This window comes from Homarus americanus, unplaced genomic scaffold (assembly GCF_018991925.1).
Source record: "Homarus americanus isolate GMGI-L3 unplaced genomic scaffold, GMGI_Hamer_2.0 scaffold23598, whole genome shotgun sequence".
NCBI classification, from domain to species: Eukaryota; Metazoa; Arthropoda; class Malacostraca; order Decapoda; family Nephropidae; genus Homarus; species Homarus americanus.
In genome coordinates this window covers 2,412,441-2,429,073 of record NW_024731054.1, presented here as the reverse complement: position 1 = coordinate 2,429,073, position 16,633 = coordinate 2,412,441, and the positions used below count along the sequence as shown (strand labels likewise).

Here is a 16,633-nt window from a genome sequence, read left to right as displayed (position 1 = left end):
AGGTCAGGTGAAGCAAGAAACATCAGGTGAGGTGAAGCAAGGAACATCAGGAGGTCATGTGAAGCAAGGAACAATAAAACCCGCACCAGGTAGTGTTAAGGCAGCTGAGGGAGGCGAGGAGGTCAACCCATATGTTGACCGACTCACTCAACCACCTGGGGAGAGTTACTGCAGGTACAATGGACCATAACCTAACCTAACCTAACCTAACCTGATCTCACCTAACCTATCCTAGCCTAACCTAACCTAACCTGATCTCACCTAACCTATCCTAGCCTAACCTAACCTAATTTAAAATAACCTTAAATAAATTATCCTTATCTCATTCACAAAGTTTGATGATGAGTGAAAGTACAATGACGTCACCTTGTTTGTACACATGACCACGCGTTCATTGTTTACGTCAAGATAAACTATAATATACACAACACTTTTATCATCCGGCACAGATCGTTACGTCAATAAAACGAATAATATTGAAATTAATCTCTAAAATATTTAATATAAAAGGAATTGCTGATTTTATCTTAACATGAAACTTATATTCTATCTGAAGATAAATCAACGTGTTAAAATTAATCTCAATTCTGGGTCAAATTTTGCAGCCATGTTGGATTAATATTATTTATGTTTGGTTTTTCGCTTAAAGTCTGATGAAAAATTATCGTAGGAACCTTTATGAATCCCCCTCTTGCCTTATGAATCCCCCTCTTGCCTTATGAATCCCCCTCTTGCCTTATGAATCCCCCTCTTGCCTTATGAATCCCCCTCTTGCCTTATGAATCCCCCTCTTGCCTTATGAATCCCCCTCTTGCCTTATGAATCCCCCTCTTGCCTTATGAATCCCCCTCTTGCCTTATGAATCCCCCTCTTGCCTTATGAATCCCCCTCTTGCCTTATGAATCCCCCTCTTGCCTTATGAATCCCCCTCTTGCCTTGTAGTGTGGTCTGGTTAATATCAGTGCTGTGAGGGATGTTTGTATATTATTGATTGTAATCGTTTATATATTTTATGTGTTGAAGAAAAAGTTTGTGATTGTTGTGTGATGTTTTTATCTTAGAGATGGTATAAAAATACTTTGTAATTATTGTAATAATTTATAATTATTGGATATATTGATGATGGTATAAGGAATTATTTAGTATATAATTTGTATTGGGATTTACACACTCTCTCTCACTCTCTCTCTCTCACACACACACACACCTAACTTAACCTGACGTAACAAAACCTAACCTAACCTAACCTAATCTAACCTAACCTAACCTAACCTAACCTTCTGGTGATGTGTTCGCCCATGACTTGATCTTTCCTAGAACGTCTTACCTTACACTCTGTCTTTTGTGTTAAATCTCGGTACACGATCTTACCTTTTACGAACAGATTCAACTCTCGCAACTGATTCCCCGAACGCCCCCCTCACCCTCCGTCCCTTCCCCCTCACCCTCCCCCTCTTCCCCCCTCTCTGCCCTTGCAACAATGACTCTGAAAGCTATTTGAACGCTTGAAATATTCGTCCCTCACCCCTGGCCCCCTTCCTCGATGGTATGTGAACGCCTCAGTACCTGCAGTTAGCCCCCTGGGAGGCCCTAAACGCCCCCTGAGACCTCCTGAACATCCCTGAGAGCTCCTGAACGTCCCTGAGAGTTCCTGAACGCCCCTAAGTGCTCATGAATGTCCCTGAGAGTTTCTGAAAGTTCCTGAGAGTTTCTGAACGTTCCTGAGAGTATCTAAACGTCCCTGGGAGTTTCTGAACGTCCCTGCGAGTTTCTGAACGTCCATGAGTCTCATTCCTTGAAATTGTCCCCCTGAGCCCTCACCCAGCCCCCTAACCTCCTCGACCTTTCCCCTTAAGAGGTCCTGAACTCCTCCAGGTCGTCCTCCAACACCCTAACTCCTCCAGGTCGTCCTCCAACACCCAAACTCCTCCAGGTCGTCCTCAACACCCAAACTCCTCCAGGTCGTCCTCCAACACCCTAACTCCTCCAGGTCGTCCTCAACACCCACAAACTAGGATACCAGAAGGACGGGTCGAACATAATTGCCTCACAAAAGCTGCCGAGTGAGACGTGACTTGTTAACTAAGCGACCATCGCCTTGTTTATCTCCCGCCAACGTGTCCACAAGACTCCGGATTCTCAGCCATTCTCACGAGGAAATGTTTCACCCCGAAGTGGCTATAACAGTTGTGGAGTTGTTGTTGTTGTTGTTGTCGGTGATAGTGTTGGTGGTATTATTGTTGGTGGTGGTAGTGTTGTTCTTGTTGTATTTGTTGTTATTGTTGTAGTTGTATTCATTGTAGTAGGCCTTTACTGTACATCTTGAGAGCCTTTATAAGACCCGAGGACCAAGACTCTTACAATACACATCATAAGTGTTGTTTCTTTTGTCAGTGTTGGAGAGACTAGGTTAGGTTAGGTTCATACACGGGTGCATAGTTTGGGGATATTATTATGCCTGAGTGAATGGCTGGTTGTAAGCCTATTCAGGTATAATAAAATACTTTCTCTCTCTCTCTCTCTCTCTCTCTCTCTCTCTCTCTCTCTCTCTCTCTTTCTCTCTCTCTCTCTCTCTACTCAAACATTCACCAATTATTTTTTCTTTATCTCTCGTTGTCCTGCCAGTAAGCAATCATTTTAACTAATAAAATCAACATCAAATAAACATAATCCATATTTAATTAAAAAAAACATGACTACCACTTTCACATAACCCTCAATTACTCACTGGTTTAATATCTTACACATGAACACATTCACATTTTCGCCCTAAGTAAAGAATCTCATCCAACACAAAGGTTATATTTACACGTCGACATTCAGAGACTTCGCCTCGGCCGTCCCTCCAACTATAGGCTGACGTATGGGAAGATGGCGGACGTTTTCTAATAGTTTATGAATCTACTACAGGTAATAAAATTTGACGAGAAGGCTGTTACCAGAGCGTCGTGAGCTGAATAGTGTTGAAATGACTATTTAAAGAGATACTTGGGTACTGTGATGGCAGGTCCCAGGGTCGAGACGCCAACACGTCAGAATAATGACTTCCGTACTGCAAAAAAAAAAAACGTTCATTTACTGTGTTTATTTACCTGCCGGTGTTGACAGGTGATGGAGTAGCGGTACATAAAGACGTAGGAGCTATGAGGACCGACTAGAAGCGGGTCCCATACGCTTGACTGACCTTTGGGGACACAGTACACAGGAGGTACTACACACTGCATACTAAAGTCCTCCCATACATAAGGTAGCAGCGTGGAGGGGCATGACAATCGACCATTCCCCCCCCACCACCCCTCCACCCCCGCCCCCACCCCAACCCCCGCTTCATCCGTTATACTAAGGACCCTTTTACAGCTGCGTGGACTGAAGAATGGCCCTGGGATCGAACCAACATCATTAGGACAAGAGTTGAGTTCTGCATCCAATCAGCCACTGCCCCCTTTGACAGACAAAATCCTTCAGGCAGAACCAAACAACACACACACACACACACACACACACACACACACACACACACACACACACACACACATGACACATATTGAATTTCGTGTACCTTCAGCAGTTTATACACACGAATATGTAGACACATAAACAACTGTACACGTCATTATTATTATCCACACTGTCTACAGCTGCTGGTTCTGCGCTGATGAATGTTGATCTGTCTATCTATCATTCACTTGCCTTCCCCTTCATTTTCCTCCTTTCTCCTTCATCTCTCCTCTTCTTCTTCCTCCCCCACATCCCTAACTTTATTATTCCTCCTCTCCTCTATCCCTCCTCCTCTCCTTCTATTCCTCGTCCCTCCTCCTCTCCTTCTATTCCTCCTCCCTCCTCCTCTCCTTCTATTCCTCCTTCCTCCTCCTCTCCTTCTATTCCCCCCACCCCATTTCCTTCCTTCTTCTCTATTTACTACCACACATATACCTGTATTACCTGTATAAAATTAGTGTCACGTGAAGATTAGCCCCCCAAGTTTATTTCACCTGATGATTAAACACCATATGTATATCCATATGTATATCCTAAGGGGTAGGGCTAGGTATTAGGGTGGTAGGTAATAATGGGGACATATACTCATTGCCTATGTATATTCTTAACCCATGTATACTCGTGATAAATCATCTATATAGACATGGATATACATAAGCACGTCACTTACTGGATAAGATTAAAAGGTTGTACTACCTGTTGATTAGCACCCAGGTACCCCCCCCCCCCTCCCCACGTGGTAGTGTGGTGGTGAAAGTGATGGTGGTTGGTGATTATTGTACGTGGTTGTTAGGGGAGAGTTGTAATAACCTTGTTTAACATTATCGCAGGAATAAGATAAGAGTTACTTTTATAAATTATTCTAGAAAATGTGTAGAAACTGAGCAGAAACACATCACGCTCGACGCCACACTGGAGCAGAAACACATCACGCTCGACGCCACACTGGAGCAGAAACACATCACGCTCGACGCCACACTGGAGCAGACACACATCACGCTCGACGCCACACTGGAGCAGAAACACACCTCACGCTCGACGCCACACTGGAGCAGAAACACATCACGCTCGACGCCACACTGAGGCAAAACACCTCACGCTCGACGCCACACTGGAGCAGAAACACCACGCTCGACGCCACACTGGAGCAAAACACATCACGCTCGACGCCACACTGGAGCAGAAACACCTCACGCTCGACGCCACACTGGAGCAGAAACACCTCACGCTCGACGCCACACTGGAGCAGAAACACCTCACGCTCGACGCCACACTGGAGCAGAAACACATTACGCTCGACGCCACACTGGAGCAGAGACACATCACGCTCGACGCCACACTGGAGCAGAGACACATCACGCTCGACGCCACACTGGAGCAGAGACACATCACGCTCGACGCCACACTGGAGCAGAGACACATCACGCTCGACGCCACACTGCATCCCGTGTGGCCAGTAGGTGAGGTGTAGTAGGTCTTAACTTACACTGATTTAAGTACACAAAGGGGCAGTTTGGCCGGCACTGCACTCGACCATCTTCACTTTACCCAACTGTAAAGTTAGGTGCTCAATCACAGCTGGGTGAACTAGGGGTGCCCCGAGGGTGAACCAGCGACCTATCTAAGAACTCAAGAGACTTTGTTTACCCAGAAACTTCTTTAATGTAAACATCCCAGGAGTGATAACTATCATTTTCCACCACCAAGTTTATTTGTTTTCTGTTCATAAGCAGTCAACAAAAGTCAAGGAGAATGCAGCTGTGTACTTCCATATTCCAGTAAAAAACTCAGTTTAAATTTTGTTCTTTGGTTGTGTCCTGAACACTGAAGAGCCAATGGTAAACAAGACAACGATGGGAATAATTCGTGCCTGTCACTATCTAGAACATCACTGGATTAAGAATATTTCCCAAGTGATTTTGTACAACAAACGTGATCCTGATCTTCAACGTGGGAAGTAACGGCAACTTACTGAGTTAGCAGAGACGCGACACTCAAGAACAAGTACAAGAACAATGATAACTGATATATAAACCGACTTGAACATACCTGCAGTATTATGGTGTGTTACGGTCCCTCGAGGAGCTGTTGAGTTTCACTTACCTGGAGGAAACAATCAGATTAACCTTCCATCTCTCTTGACTCTTATAAAAAATTTCATATTGGTTAAAGAGAAAGTCGCCACTTATACTGTGTTATATATTAGAAGGATCTCAAGAATGTTTTTTTAAGTAATATTGTTTATTAGGTGCAGGGAGAGGATTAAATAATGACTACGAAGCTGTAGTAGTGTCTTTACAAGTGTTCTTGCAATACGGCAACAGTTTGTGGGGCTACGACAGACACCAACCAAACCTGACCATAAAGTTATGAAGGAAAACTGCAGATAATTCGCAGTCCTAATTTTCTCTTTCTTTTCTATTAGTTAAGTATTTATGCATTACAACAAACGTGGTGACCATCTCCTTACCTTTAACCAACAATTGTACTCTTCAATTAACAGGAACAATCATGATACTAACAATGTCTCTAGTTAACACCAAAAACTAATAAATATACTTGTCTATGGTGTGGTAAGACAACCAGAAGTATTGCTCACCTTGACCTGGCGGTAGAGGAAACCTTGGCATCACCCATCACCTCCTGGGCCAGGGACCGTCCTGCCTGAAACAACAGCCATGAATGAGGCCACAGTTGTGCTTTCATTACTCTACAACTTTATTGATACATAAACCAACATTTTATAAACACAATCACAAGAGGTGGTGGACACTTCCATCCCCCAACAAGGATCAGTACAGCTCCTCCATATAACTTGGCACAGCCAGCTGGGGGAGGGTCACTTATGTGGCCCCCTGATATGAGGGTCACTTATGTGGCCCACTGATATGATGGAGGGTCACTCATGTGGCCCACTAACTAACTTGGCTGCCCATCACTGCCCTACATAATGAAGAACATTACATGGTAACGTTTCCCTCACATTAATGATTTATAGATCATAGTAAGGAAGTGTAGCAAGACTCTTCAAACAATAAATCATGGTAGGGAAGAATACCATGATACAATATAGTTAAAAAAAACTACATCCCTGAGTGGCCAGAATTATAACAAAGGCGACAAGAAGGTCCCTGGACGTCCGGTTTTTCGGGGTCTTGGCTGAATAATTATCTCTCACCTGGAAAAGGGTTTCTCCTCACAAATTGGACCCACAATTAGTCATGGACGTGAGCTGGAAGGCGTCGGTGGTGGCTTGAGAACCCTATGGAGGTTGAGAGGCTTATGGGGGTTGATGGAGGTCTATGAAAGATTTATGGAGACCTATAGGGGGTTGAGAGAGGCCCATGATCGAATCCTTTACATAATTAACAATAAGAGATCGAACCCTTTACACTGTCAACAAAAGCTGAACGAATCTCACGACCGGCAATAAGCAATGTTATACATTCGTCACATACTACTGTACCCTCCCTAAGACGTAAAAACATCCTGTACAGTCCCTTATACCTGTCAGAATCCCTTTACGATGAGGTAGAGAGCATTCTAAGGGGTTAAGGGGGATGGGAGGGATTAAAAGGAGGTAGGTAATGGTGTGTCACGAATAGGGAGAGAGTTTTAAAGGGTTCAGGGGTGGTAAAGGGGTCATATAAGGGGTTACAGTGGTAAGGGATACGGCTACTCTCATCACCGTGCAGGTGGGTAAGGGAGAGTTGTTTACCCAGGATATACAAGGGTCGGTGAATCTCTCACTTGCCAAGATCCAGAATGGTTAAATCAAATAAAACCTGACCAACGGGAGCTTAAATTATTGAGTATTAGAAGATATGCGTCTTATTAATAATTATTTTAACACCAATCTAATATCAAAAAGGATATAATTACTTTTATGTATTTAAAGCAATACTGTTGAAGGTAACTATGGTAATACTGGAGGAAAAATCATAGGGTGAAGGTTACATTTTCCTTACATCTTCATTTATCAGTTATTTGACGTCAAACTATTATAAGTACCTCGTAAAATATTATCCCGCTCGTCAGGTTCCAATAGAATATAACAATAGAAAGAGTTTCACTTCACATAAAATTTATCCTTCGTGAACTTAAACAAAAAATAGTTTAACCTTACACAGAACATTTTCCTTTTCGCCTTATAAGTCTCATCAAAGAGAAATAAAGAAACAGATTTTATTTACACGAAACACAAATGTCAATAGAGGTATCTGACCACCATACTGGATTACAACCGCCCGGGAGGAACATAGGAGGATATGAACTTAAAGAATCTTACGTTAAATTTACGTTATAGTTACGTTACTGGAGATCAGAGAACGTACACATAGTTAAATATAGCATGATTATTAACCCTGTAAAGCACTTAAAGACCTTAGTTGTTGAAGTGCAGTAAAAAAGAGAAAGTATTTAGCAGACTCACTTAAGATAAGACACAAATACGGTGGAAATAATCCCTTAATGACATAGAAATTGTGCTAAAACTTTATTACAACTGGAAAGGTCTTCTTAATGCGGCCGTAGGTGATGACGTGGCAGAAGGTAGTGATACAGCAGCAGACACACACACACACACACACACACGCACACACACGCACATTAAACAGTCTATCCCGTAATCCATTTTCTATAATTGACCCCAAAAAACTAAAATCTATTCATTGGCCAAAACTTATTGATGTAGTAGAAGTCTTCACCTCGTTCTCTCTTACAATCCACTTAAGTTTTGTATATGGGATGTTAAACTGTTACGTGACAGACATTAATTACGTGTGTGTGTGTGTGTGTGTGTGTGTGTGTGTGTGTGTGTGTGTGTGTGTTAAAGCTGTCAAGATCTTTGGTGTATAGTAAAACATTGAGGCTCTCTCTCTCTCACCATCTCCAGGTCGCCCTTGACTCACATACACCCTGTAGAAATATTTAGTATAGTCGACCTTGTAATGACCCCCCCCCCCTCCACGAGGACAACAGGAGGCCGACCTGGTCTATTGTTCTTGGCTCATTATTGCCTTCCCTTGTGTTTACGCCCGTTGTTAGCAAGGGGTGGAGGGTGTAGTGTGAGGGTGGAGGGTGTAGTGTGAGGGTGGAGGGTGAGGGTGGAGGGTGTAGTGTGAGGGTGGAGGGTGGAGTGTGAGGATGGACGAAGAGGATGAGAACAGAGGAAGAGGGTGATGTATACGGGTGGAGTATGAGGTTGGTCATGTAGTCAGCATCAGAGAACAGAGGCTTGTGACTCTTCCAGGACTGAGGTCAAATATTGTGTTTATACTTCATGTGATGTGAACATTTGCATATACTGTGTGTGTGTGTGTGTGTGTGTGTATAAACCAAATACATTAATGTCTGTTTTGCAAGTATATTGGTATATGTGTCTACCCATGTATGTATATATGTACACAAGGCCACGCTCTCCCTTATGACAGATAGACGGATCATCATCTTTATTACACTATGAATAAAAACGTCACAGGAGTAGTGTAGGGGGTAGGAGGAGGCCATCTTGGGTGACCTTCTCTCAACCTTATGTTATATAACCTTTACTTGTATGGGTATGCTTTCAGAGGGAGGGAAGGAGGGGCAAAGGAGGATGGAGGGTAGAGGGAGGGAAGGAGGGAGGGAGGTATTGGTAGGAGGATGGAGGGAAGAGGGAGGAGAGCATTACTAGAACAGTTAACAAAATCAGTAAAATAAAACAAAGAATTAATGTTTCTATAAAATTGATCGACAAAGAAATAAATAAACGGATATAGTTAAACCTCCATATAAGGAACTCCTTTCTCCATACAGTTCGTTATATGGAGGTTTAACATCTAACGGACCCTCGATATAACGGACTTTCATATCTATACAGTCCGTTAAATAGAGGTTTCACTGTAGATACATACCTTACTTATTTTACCTAGCTGTTATGGTCATAGAGAGGGTGGGATACAAATGTTATTGTGAATGTTTTATTAAATTATACCAGATTGTGGACCATAATTCTGTTACACCACAACAAATTGTCAACATCTAACACATTACTTTATAACATCAAGCTATATTAACCAAACAGTTTCATTAACTGTCAGTATGTCAGGGTTTTTTATACATAGGTAGCACAGTTACCAGGAATGTGACAGTCAAAGAGGGTGTTACAGTCACTTCAGAACCCATAAAGGACTGTAGGGATTAACAGTCACATGAGAGACCATAAGTGACTGTAGGAAGGAAGTCACATGAGAGACCATAAGTGACTGTACAGAGTAACAGTCACTCAAGATACACTAGTGACTGGCTGTGTGACGGGAGAGTAACTTGGGTGAGGCGTCTGGTACACTAACCCCGGGCGTACGGTGAGTCACTGTTCGTAGTGAGGTAGTAGGTTCCTCGTAGACTGTGGGGGTGAAGGAGGCATTAGTTGAGATAGATAGATAGAGAGATAGATAGATAGATAGATAGATAGATAGATAGATAGATAGATAGATAGATAGATAGATAGATAGAAAGATAGATAGATAGAGAGATAGATAGATAGAGAGATAGATAGATAGATAGATAGATAGATAGATAGATAGAGATAGAGAGATAGATAGATAGATAGATAGATAGATATAGAGATAGATAGATAGATGGATAGATAGATAGATAATTCAATAAAATCGTCATACAAATATACTTTGATTCAGCATGTGTACAGACAATGCAAATATATATTGTACATAGACTGTACAGGTATACAAACAATGTATCTAGACAGCACAGGTATGCAGTACAAACAATGTACAGTACCTAGACAAAGCAGGTGTACAAACAATATACCCAGACAATGTAGGTATATAAACACTGCACCTAGACAGTACAGGTATACAAATAAAAACAGTAATATAATTAGAGCACCCAAACAATAGTAACAACCACAACACAAGACTACAGTAACTCTTCCTGTATACAGGTACTCCCCGACTTACGACGGGGCTAGGGACCGACATCCAGGTCGTAAGTCGAAATGGTCGTAAGTCGGAAATGCTTAAATAACACATTGAAAATAAAAAATTTGGGTCTCTTTTTCTTCTCAGCACCACAAAACTCTCACTTTTAAGCTTGCCAGCCATTTTAAAGTGAATTACAGAGGAAAATTTTGTCTGGGTCCTGACTTTGGGACTCAAAAATACATAATTTGACCACATTTTGGTACGACTGAGGCGGTCATAAGTGCGGGTGGACGTAAGTTGAGTCGGTCATAAATCGGGGACTACCTGCATAGAGAATGACCACCCTCTTCACCTGTCTTACCTGTGATCAACGTGGAAGCCCATCTCGAGACATCCTTGGCCGCAGGAGTCACAGTTCCCGGCCTGGAAGGACTCCCAGTCTTCACAAGGATAGGATGTGAAGGACAATGAGCCACTGATGCTCTCAACCCATAAGTCGTGTGATCGGCGGTGACTACACCCGCCTGAGGAACACATAATGTTCATCAGTTTATGAGTTGGTGTTTGTTTATATCATGATGCACGTGCATTTGTTTATATTATGAACCACGTTTGTTTGTTTACCTTCGAGCAGGTCTGTCCAGGCACCATAGTCAACACAGCCAGGCTGGTGTTTACCGCCGTTGGGGTAGAAATCGACATGGCCGACAGAGTCCTTCAAACCAACACAACTCTGGAAATTAAATAATAATAACAATAATAATAATAATAATAATAATAATAATAATAATAATAATAATAATAATAATAATAATAATAATAATAATAATAATAATACGTACTGTAATAATAACAATAATAATAATAACAATACCTGCAGTATAGTGCCTCCATTCGTGTGGATAATCTGCACAAACTTAGCATCGCTGGGGTCAAGACGCTCGGACGCTGTTTTTTCATAGAACTCAGGTCCAGCTGGGTCCAGACCTGTCCCGATACATTACAAGGTTAATTAGTATACATCCCGGTCTACTTTAAGTTACTGTACAGGTGAAATAAGAATAAATGATGGATTACTATACATACTGTACTTAGATACTACGCTTAAAACAGGCCTAGTCGAGTGTAAGCAAATTAAATACTCCTATACAGTACAGGCATCTTAACCCAAAATAGACATTAACTAAATAAATATCTACCTGAAATAACAACAACATTAAAAAACTATGTCAACAAACCTCTAAAATACTTTAAATAAATTAAATAATCCTTAAAATAAATCTCACAACTTAAGAAATGCAAAAAAAATCAAAATATATTAACAAATCAGGTAAATTTATGAAGGATCCAGTCGACCAGTTACCTGTGATCATGGGTAGGGTGAAGGCAACCAAGTTCTGGCCCACAGCACCAGCGACGTGAGCACCTAGGGAGTGGCCGGTGATCTGTACCTTGGAACCGTCCATCCCGCCCTCGAACTTCAGCCAGTCTAGGAGCTGGGCCGTGTAGATGCCCACCTGTGTAGATGGATAGATATGTGGATGAATGGATAGCTAGAAAGAGAGAGAGAGAGGAATACATACATAAAATAAAGGAAGAAAACATGTAAGAAGAACGAACCCGAAAATGATGAAGGAAGGAGAGGAGATAGAGACACTCACCTGAGGAACATGATTGACAGCGGCAGGATACCAGGGAGCATTCGCCAGACGTGCCCAGTTCACAGAGAGGATGTTGTACGACCCCAGGGCGAGTAACTCTATGGAAGGTCAGGTCACATTTCAGGGGAAGACAGTAAGGGTTGTGTAAATGAAACCAGTAGTAACTATAACTTAAAATTGTGAAGGTTCTGACACTTGGCTGAGTTGTGAAGTTATTGATATATAATATTTATTGATTCTATAATTTAAGGTCACTTTTAAACCTTTATAATGAGTTAATTATTTACAGTATTTGAGCTAGTGTCTTCATTAGGGAATTGAATCTACATCTCAAGGTATCAGGTATCGTCTTAACCCTTTGATTATGATGATCATTTGACCCTTTTGAGGATGATGTTTTAACCCTTTTGACAATGATCATTTAACCCTTTGACTATGACGATGTAACCCTTTGATAACTATGATTTAACCCTTTGATGGTGATGATGGTTTAACCCATTGATTACTGTGATTTAACCCTTTAACTACGGTGGTTTTTAACCCTTTAAAAACAATTATTTAACCCTACAGGACTCAAAAAGGCTACACGTACAGACTCAGGAAGAAGGTAAACACAGAAACATCCTTACACTCACCAGTCTTAGCATCCACTGGCCAATCTCTGTCACCGTGAGCAGCAAACCCGTGTATCATGACGAATGTGGGGTCACTGGGGTTAAAGGGAGAGGCATCTAGGTTCTCCTTGTTGTCCAGGAACAGCTCGTAGTAACTCGTGTTGCCGGGATTACTCCTACACCGCCACGGAGAGTCAAAGATGGGAATTATGAAGTGATATATTAAGACCTCTATTTAACGAACTATATGGTGATGAATGTCCATTATATCGAGGGTCTGTGAGATACCAAACTTCCATCTAACAGATTAATATGTAGATATATGTATGTTATATAAGGAGTTCACTGTACCTAAGAGAACAGAGTTAATTTAGATTCATCGTGTCTTCAATAGTATCACCTGATGTTATTCACTAATTGGACAGAGACTCACCTGGTCCAGAGAAGGAAGTGGACATCATCAAGGTTGACCTTAGGGGCAGTCCTGGCCCTCGAGAGCACCGCCTGCACCACCACCACTGTTAACACAAAGTTTATCTTATTACACAACAGAAATTTATCCCACAATACAGAATTAATGGCTGTATGAGGGGGTTAGATTTGGTTTGGTTGAGTTGGGTTGGTTTAGGTTGGGTCACAAGTCCCCTGAAGATGATGAAGCAACTTGGTTTATTTCTCCCTCTATCTTTCTTTCTCTGTCTCTATATATCTATCTTTCTCTCCCCCCTCTGTCTCTATCTATCATTCTATCAATCTATCTTTATCGCCCTCTTACAAGTCAGGCAGCAGACCTACCATAGGTGTCGTGATACTGTCGGATGAATATCTCAATGCAACGTCCCTATAATAACACAACTGACCTCCACCAAACCAAACCAATCTAACCTAACCAAACCAAACCTAACATAGCCACAAAAAATATGTTTAATTCACACCAACACCAAAAAACTTACCTAGAAGGACTAATTTTAACATTGTCTCCAATTATGTTGAGGTAAAAGCCCTGGTGTTAAATATTTAACACAGTCACTAGTTTTGTTCGTTGACACTTAGAAGTCTCTCAGAGTCTTGGGTTACCTCTGCAGTCTCCTAAACTGTCTGGCACTGAAGTGAGGCAATGCTGGTGTCACGCCCTGTTTTTAAGGCTCCCAGGACAGTGGGGGGGAAAGGGGAGGAGAGAGCATGGGGTGAACTCAGCCCATGGGAAAACTCGACCCTGGAGATCCCGGTCTGTGTATTAAGTAACATTATCATATAGTTTTCTGGCTGGTGAAAGATGTACTACACCAATATTCTCCGTAAAGATGCTGATATGGGGGAGGCACCACTAAGGGAGGGGGGGCAAGGAGGGAGGCACCACTGGGAGGGGGGGCAGGAGGGAGGTAGGGGGGCCAGGGAGGGAGGCCACTAAAGGAGGGGGGGCCAGGGAGGGAGGCACCACTAAGAGGGGGGACCATGGAGGAGGTACCACTAAGGAGGGGGGCCAGGAGGGAGGCACTACTAGGAGGGGACCAGGAGGGGAGGCACCACTAAGGAGGGGGGCCAGGAGGCACCACTAAGGGAGGGGGCGCCAGGAAGGAGGCACCACTAAGGGCGGGGGGGCCAGGAGCAGGGCACCACTAAGGAGGGGGGGCCAGGGAGGGAGGCACCACTAAGGAAGGGGACCAGGGAGGGAGGCACTACTTAGGGAGGGGGACCATGGAGGGAGGCACCACTAAGGAGGGAGGCACACCAGGGGAGGGCCAGGGAGGGAGGACACCAAGCAAGGTCACCAGTTTAAGACAACACAAACACTCCTCCTGCTGGTGATCACGTGAAGGTGCTCTGACCAGAGAGAATTGCACCCCGCCCCCCAAACACACCCCAGAGGTCAGTGTCTAAGAAACAGAAGACACACAGCTGAGATTGTCTATTATTTGCATATTTCTACTGTCTTTATACCCACCGAACATTTCTACTTATATCTACCATCTACATATTCATATACTATCTACATAGTTATCTACACACACACACACTATATATATATATTGAGACAAGAGGAAAATATCTATCTACCTACCTATCTATCAACCGACCTCATTCTACACCTGCCCACCCACACCTCCCACCTCCCCACTCTCTCTCCCACCAGCACCTCCCCACCCATAATTCCTCCACCTTCATAATAACTCTTACAACACTCAGGGGATACGCATGTTATGTGTTCAGTTCCTTGACGTATCGTAAGTTAAATCATTGATCACGTAATGTGACATAAGATGAAGCATCTGGTTAGGGTAGTGTCGCAGTCCAATATTATCATCATTGGTAATTCCCCCAACTTTGTGTCATAAATCATATGTGTTAGTTAGTTGCATTGTGTAATTATCAGTTGTGAGGAAACTGTGAGATATTTACAGAGTCTCAGTGTTAATGTTGTCTTCTAACTGGTGATAAGTTAATGTATCTACTTAAGGTATAGTCTCAGTGTTAATGTTGTCTCCTAACTGGTGTTAAGTTAAAACATAGTATCTAATTAGAAAGAGTCTCAGTAACATTTCTACAGACATCATACAACAGCTTACAAATAAAGACAGGTATATACCTGAATTATCACAATCTTGTTTACCAATGTTACACACACATGTTATATCTCAGTAGTGCAGCTGACACATCATAGCTTGTTCCCAGGGTGTGATGCTGCATTGGTGTGTGTGTGTATGTGTGAGAAATCGTCCTGCTTATAATTTGTAAACCATAGCCCAAGGTCATAAAGGTTTCTAATGTGACATAATAATAAACATAATTGGTTTAACTTCGGCTGAAACACAAAACTAACATTAAAATAGACATCAGGAATACACAAGGACTGTACTGTACCTTGATTAGTTTTCATTCAGCACCAATTATGGAACAAATTTAAAATGCAATAATCTATTAAAATTCTATACTTTAGTTGAATACCGGTATATCCCTTAAGTGGGACTAAAGTTATGTAGTATTCATTGGAGTCAAGGGAGTCATCATACTCAAGTGGTTAAGTCATCATACTCAAGGGGATGTCATTATGCACAAGAGAATAAATCATCATACTCAAGGGGATGACATTATACACAAGAGATTAAATCATCATACTCAAGGGGTTGTCTCCATACTCAAGGGATTAAATCATAATACTCAAGTAGTTAAGTCATCATACTCAAAGAGTTAAGTCATCGTACTCAAGGGGTTAGGAACATAAGAGCCAGTTAGAGAGTTTTAAGTCCTAACACTGTACTCAAGTCTTAGTGTCAACAGATAAGGAAAGTGACGCAGGTAGAGATGACCAAAGTTCTCTTCAGTACTTATAATATCTGAAATTCTGTTTACTTTCAAGGGCCACGATTGAAATGTGGCTAAGAAGTTGGCAGTGATTCAATGATGTCAAACATATAATAAAAATATAAAGTTCTTTAATTAAATCTGTTGTTATTTATAGTTTAACCATTTATCAATTTACTAGCCATTCAGGCAGTTTGTAATGACTTTTATTGTTCATTGTTAGTACAGGAGACACAAAGAGTACCTGGAGAAAAACTGATTTTTTCCGAGTTAACTATTCATACATAACATTTTTATTTCTTTACAATTAATCAGTTCAATCATATATCCTGTTTGTGTTTATTTATAATTAATCAATATGTATGTATCTCTCTTCAATGTTTATTTACAATTTGTCATTAACTCGTATCCTCTCACCTTGGGTCGTCCGGTGGCGAGATCAATGACCCGACTAACTACCTCCAGGTAGTCCCTGATTTATCATTGGGGAACTTGTCGGATGTAGAGTTCCCCCTCTGGACCAGGTCAGTTTACATCAAGGTCAGGTCATTGTGAGGGCAAGTTTATAGTATCACAGCTTCAACGGGTCTTGGCAAGTGTGGCTGGATCGTCAAATCAAAGACAGGGAGTTACG

General features: G+C 42.0%; 2 protein-coding genes across 2 annotated transcripts in view; one reads left to right on the top strand and one right to left on the bottom strand.

The window, feature by feature from the left end:
• LOC121867425 (embryonic protein DC-8-like) overlaps positions 1 to 4,969 on the top strand; it is a 6,676-nt gene extending 1,707 nt beyond the window's left edge. Inside the window, exon 2 of the mRNA XM_042367336.1 lies at positions 4,387 to 4,969. Within this exon, the coding sequence (XP_042223270.1) occupies positions 4,387 to 4,969 (583 nt within the window). The remainder of the gene's footprint in view (positions 1 to 4,386) is intronic.
• Positions 4,970 to 9,444: 4,475 nt separating this feature from the next.
• Positions 9,445 to 13,795, bottom strand: LOC121867505 (pancreatic lipase-related protein 3-like). The gene is made up of 9 exons (XM_042367472.1): positions 13,650 to 13,795; positions 13,130 to 13,214; positions 12,718 to 12,872; positions 12,083 to 12,180; positions 11,785 to 11,938; positions 11,296 to 11,408; positions 11,046 to 11,154; positions 10,783 to 10,945; positions 9,445 to 9,883 (listed from the first exon to the last, which is right to left on the bottom strand). Exons 1-9 carry the CDS (start codon positions 13,669 to 13,671, stop codon positions 9,826 to 9,828), a joined length of 957 nt encoding a protein of 318 aa, XP_042223406.1. The 5' UTR covers positions 13,672 to 13,795; the 3' UTR covers positions 9,445 to 9,825.
• Between the last annotated feature and the right edge of the window lie 2,838 nt (positions 13,796 to 16,633).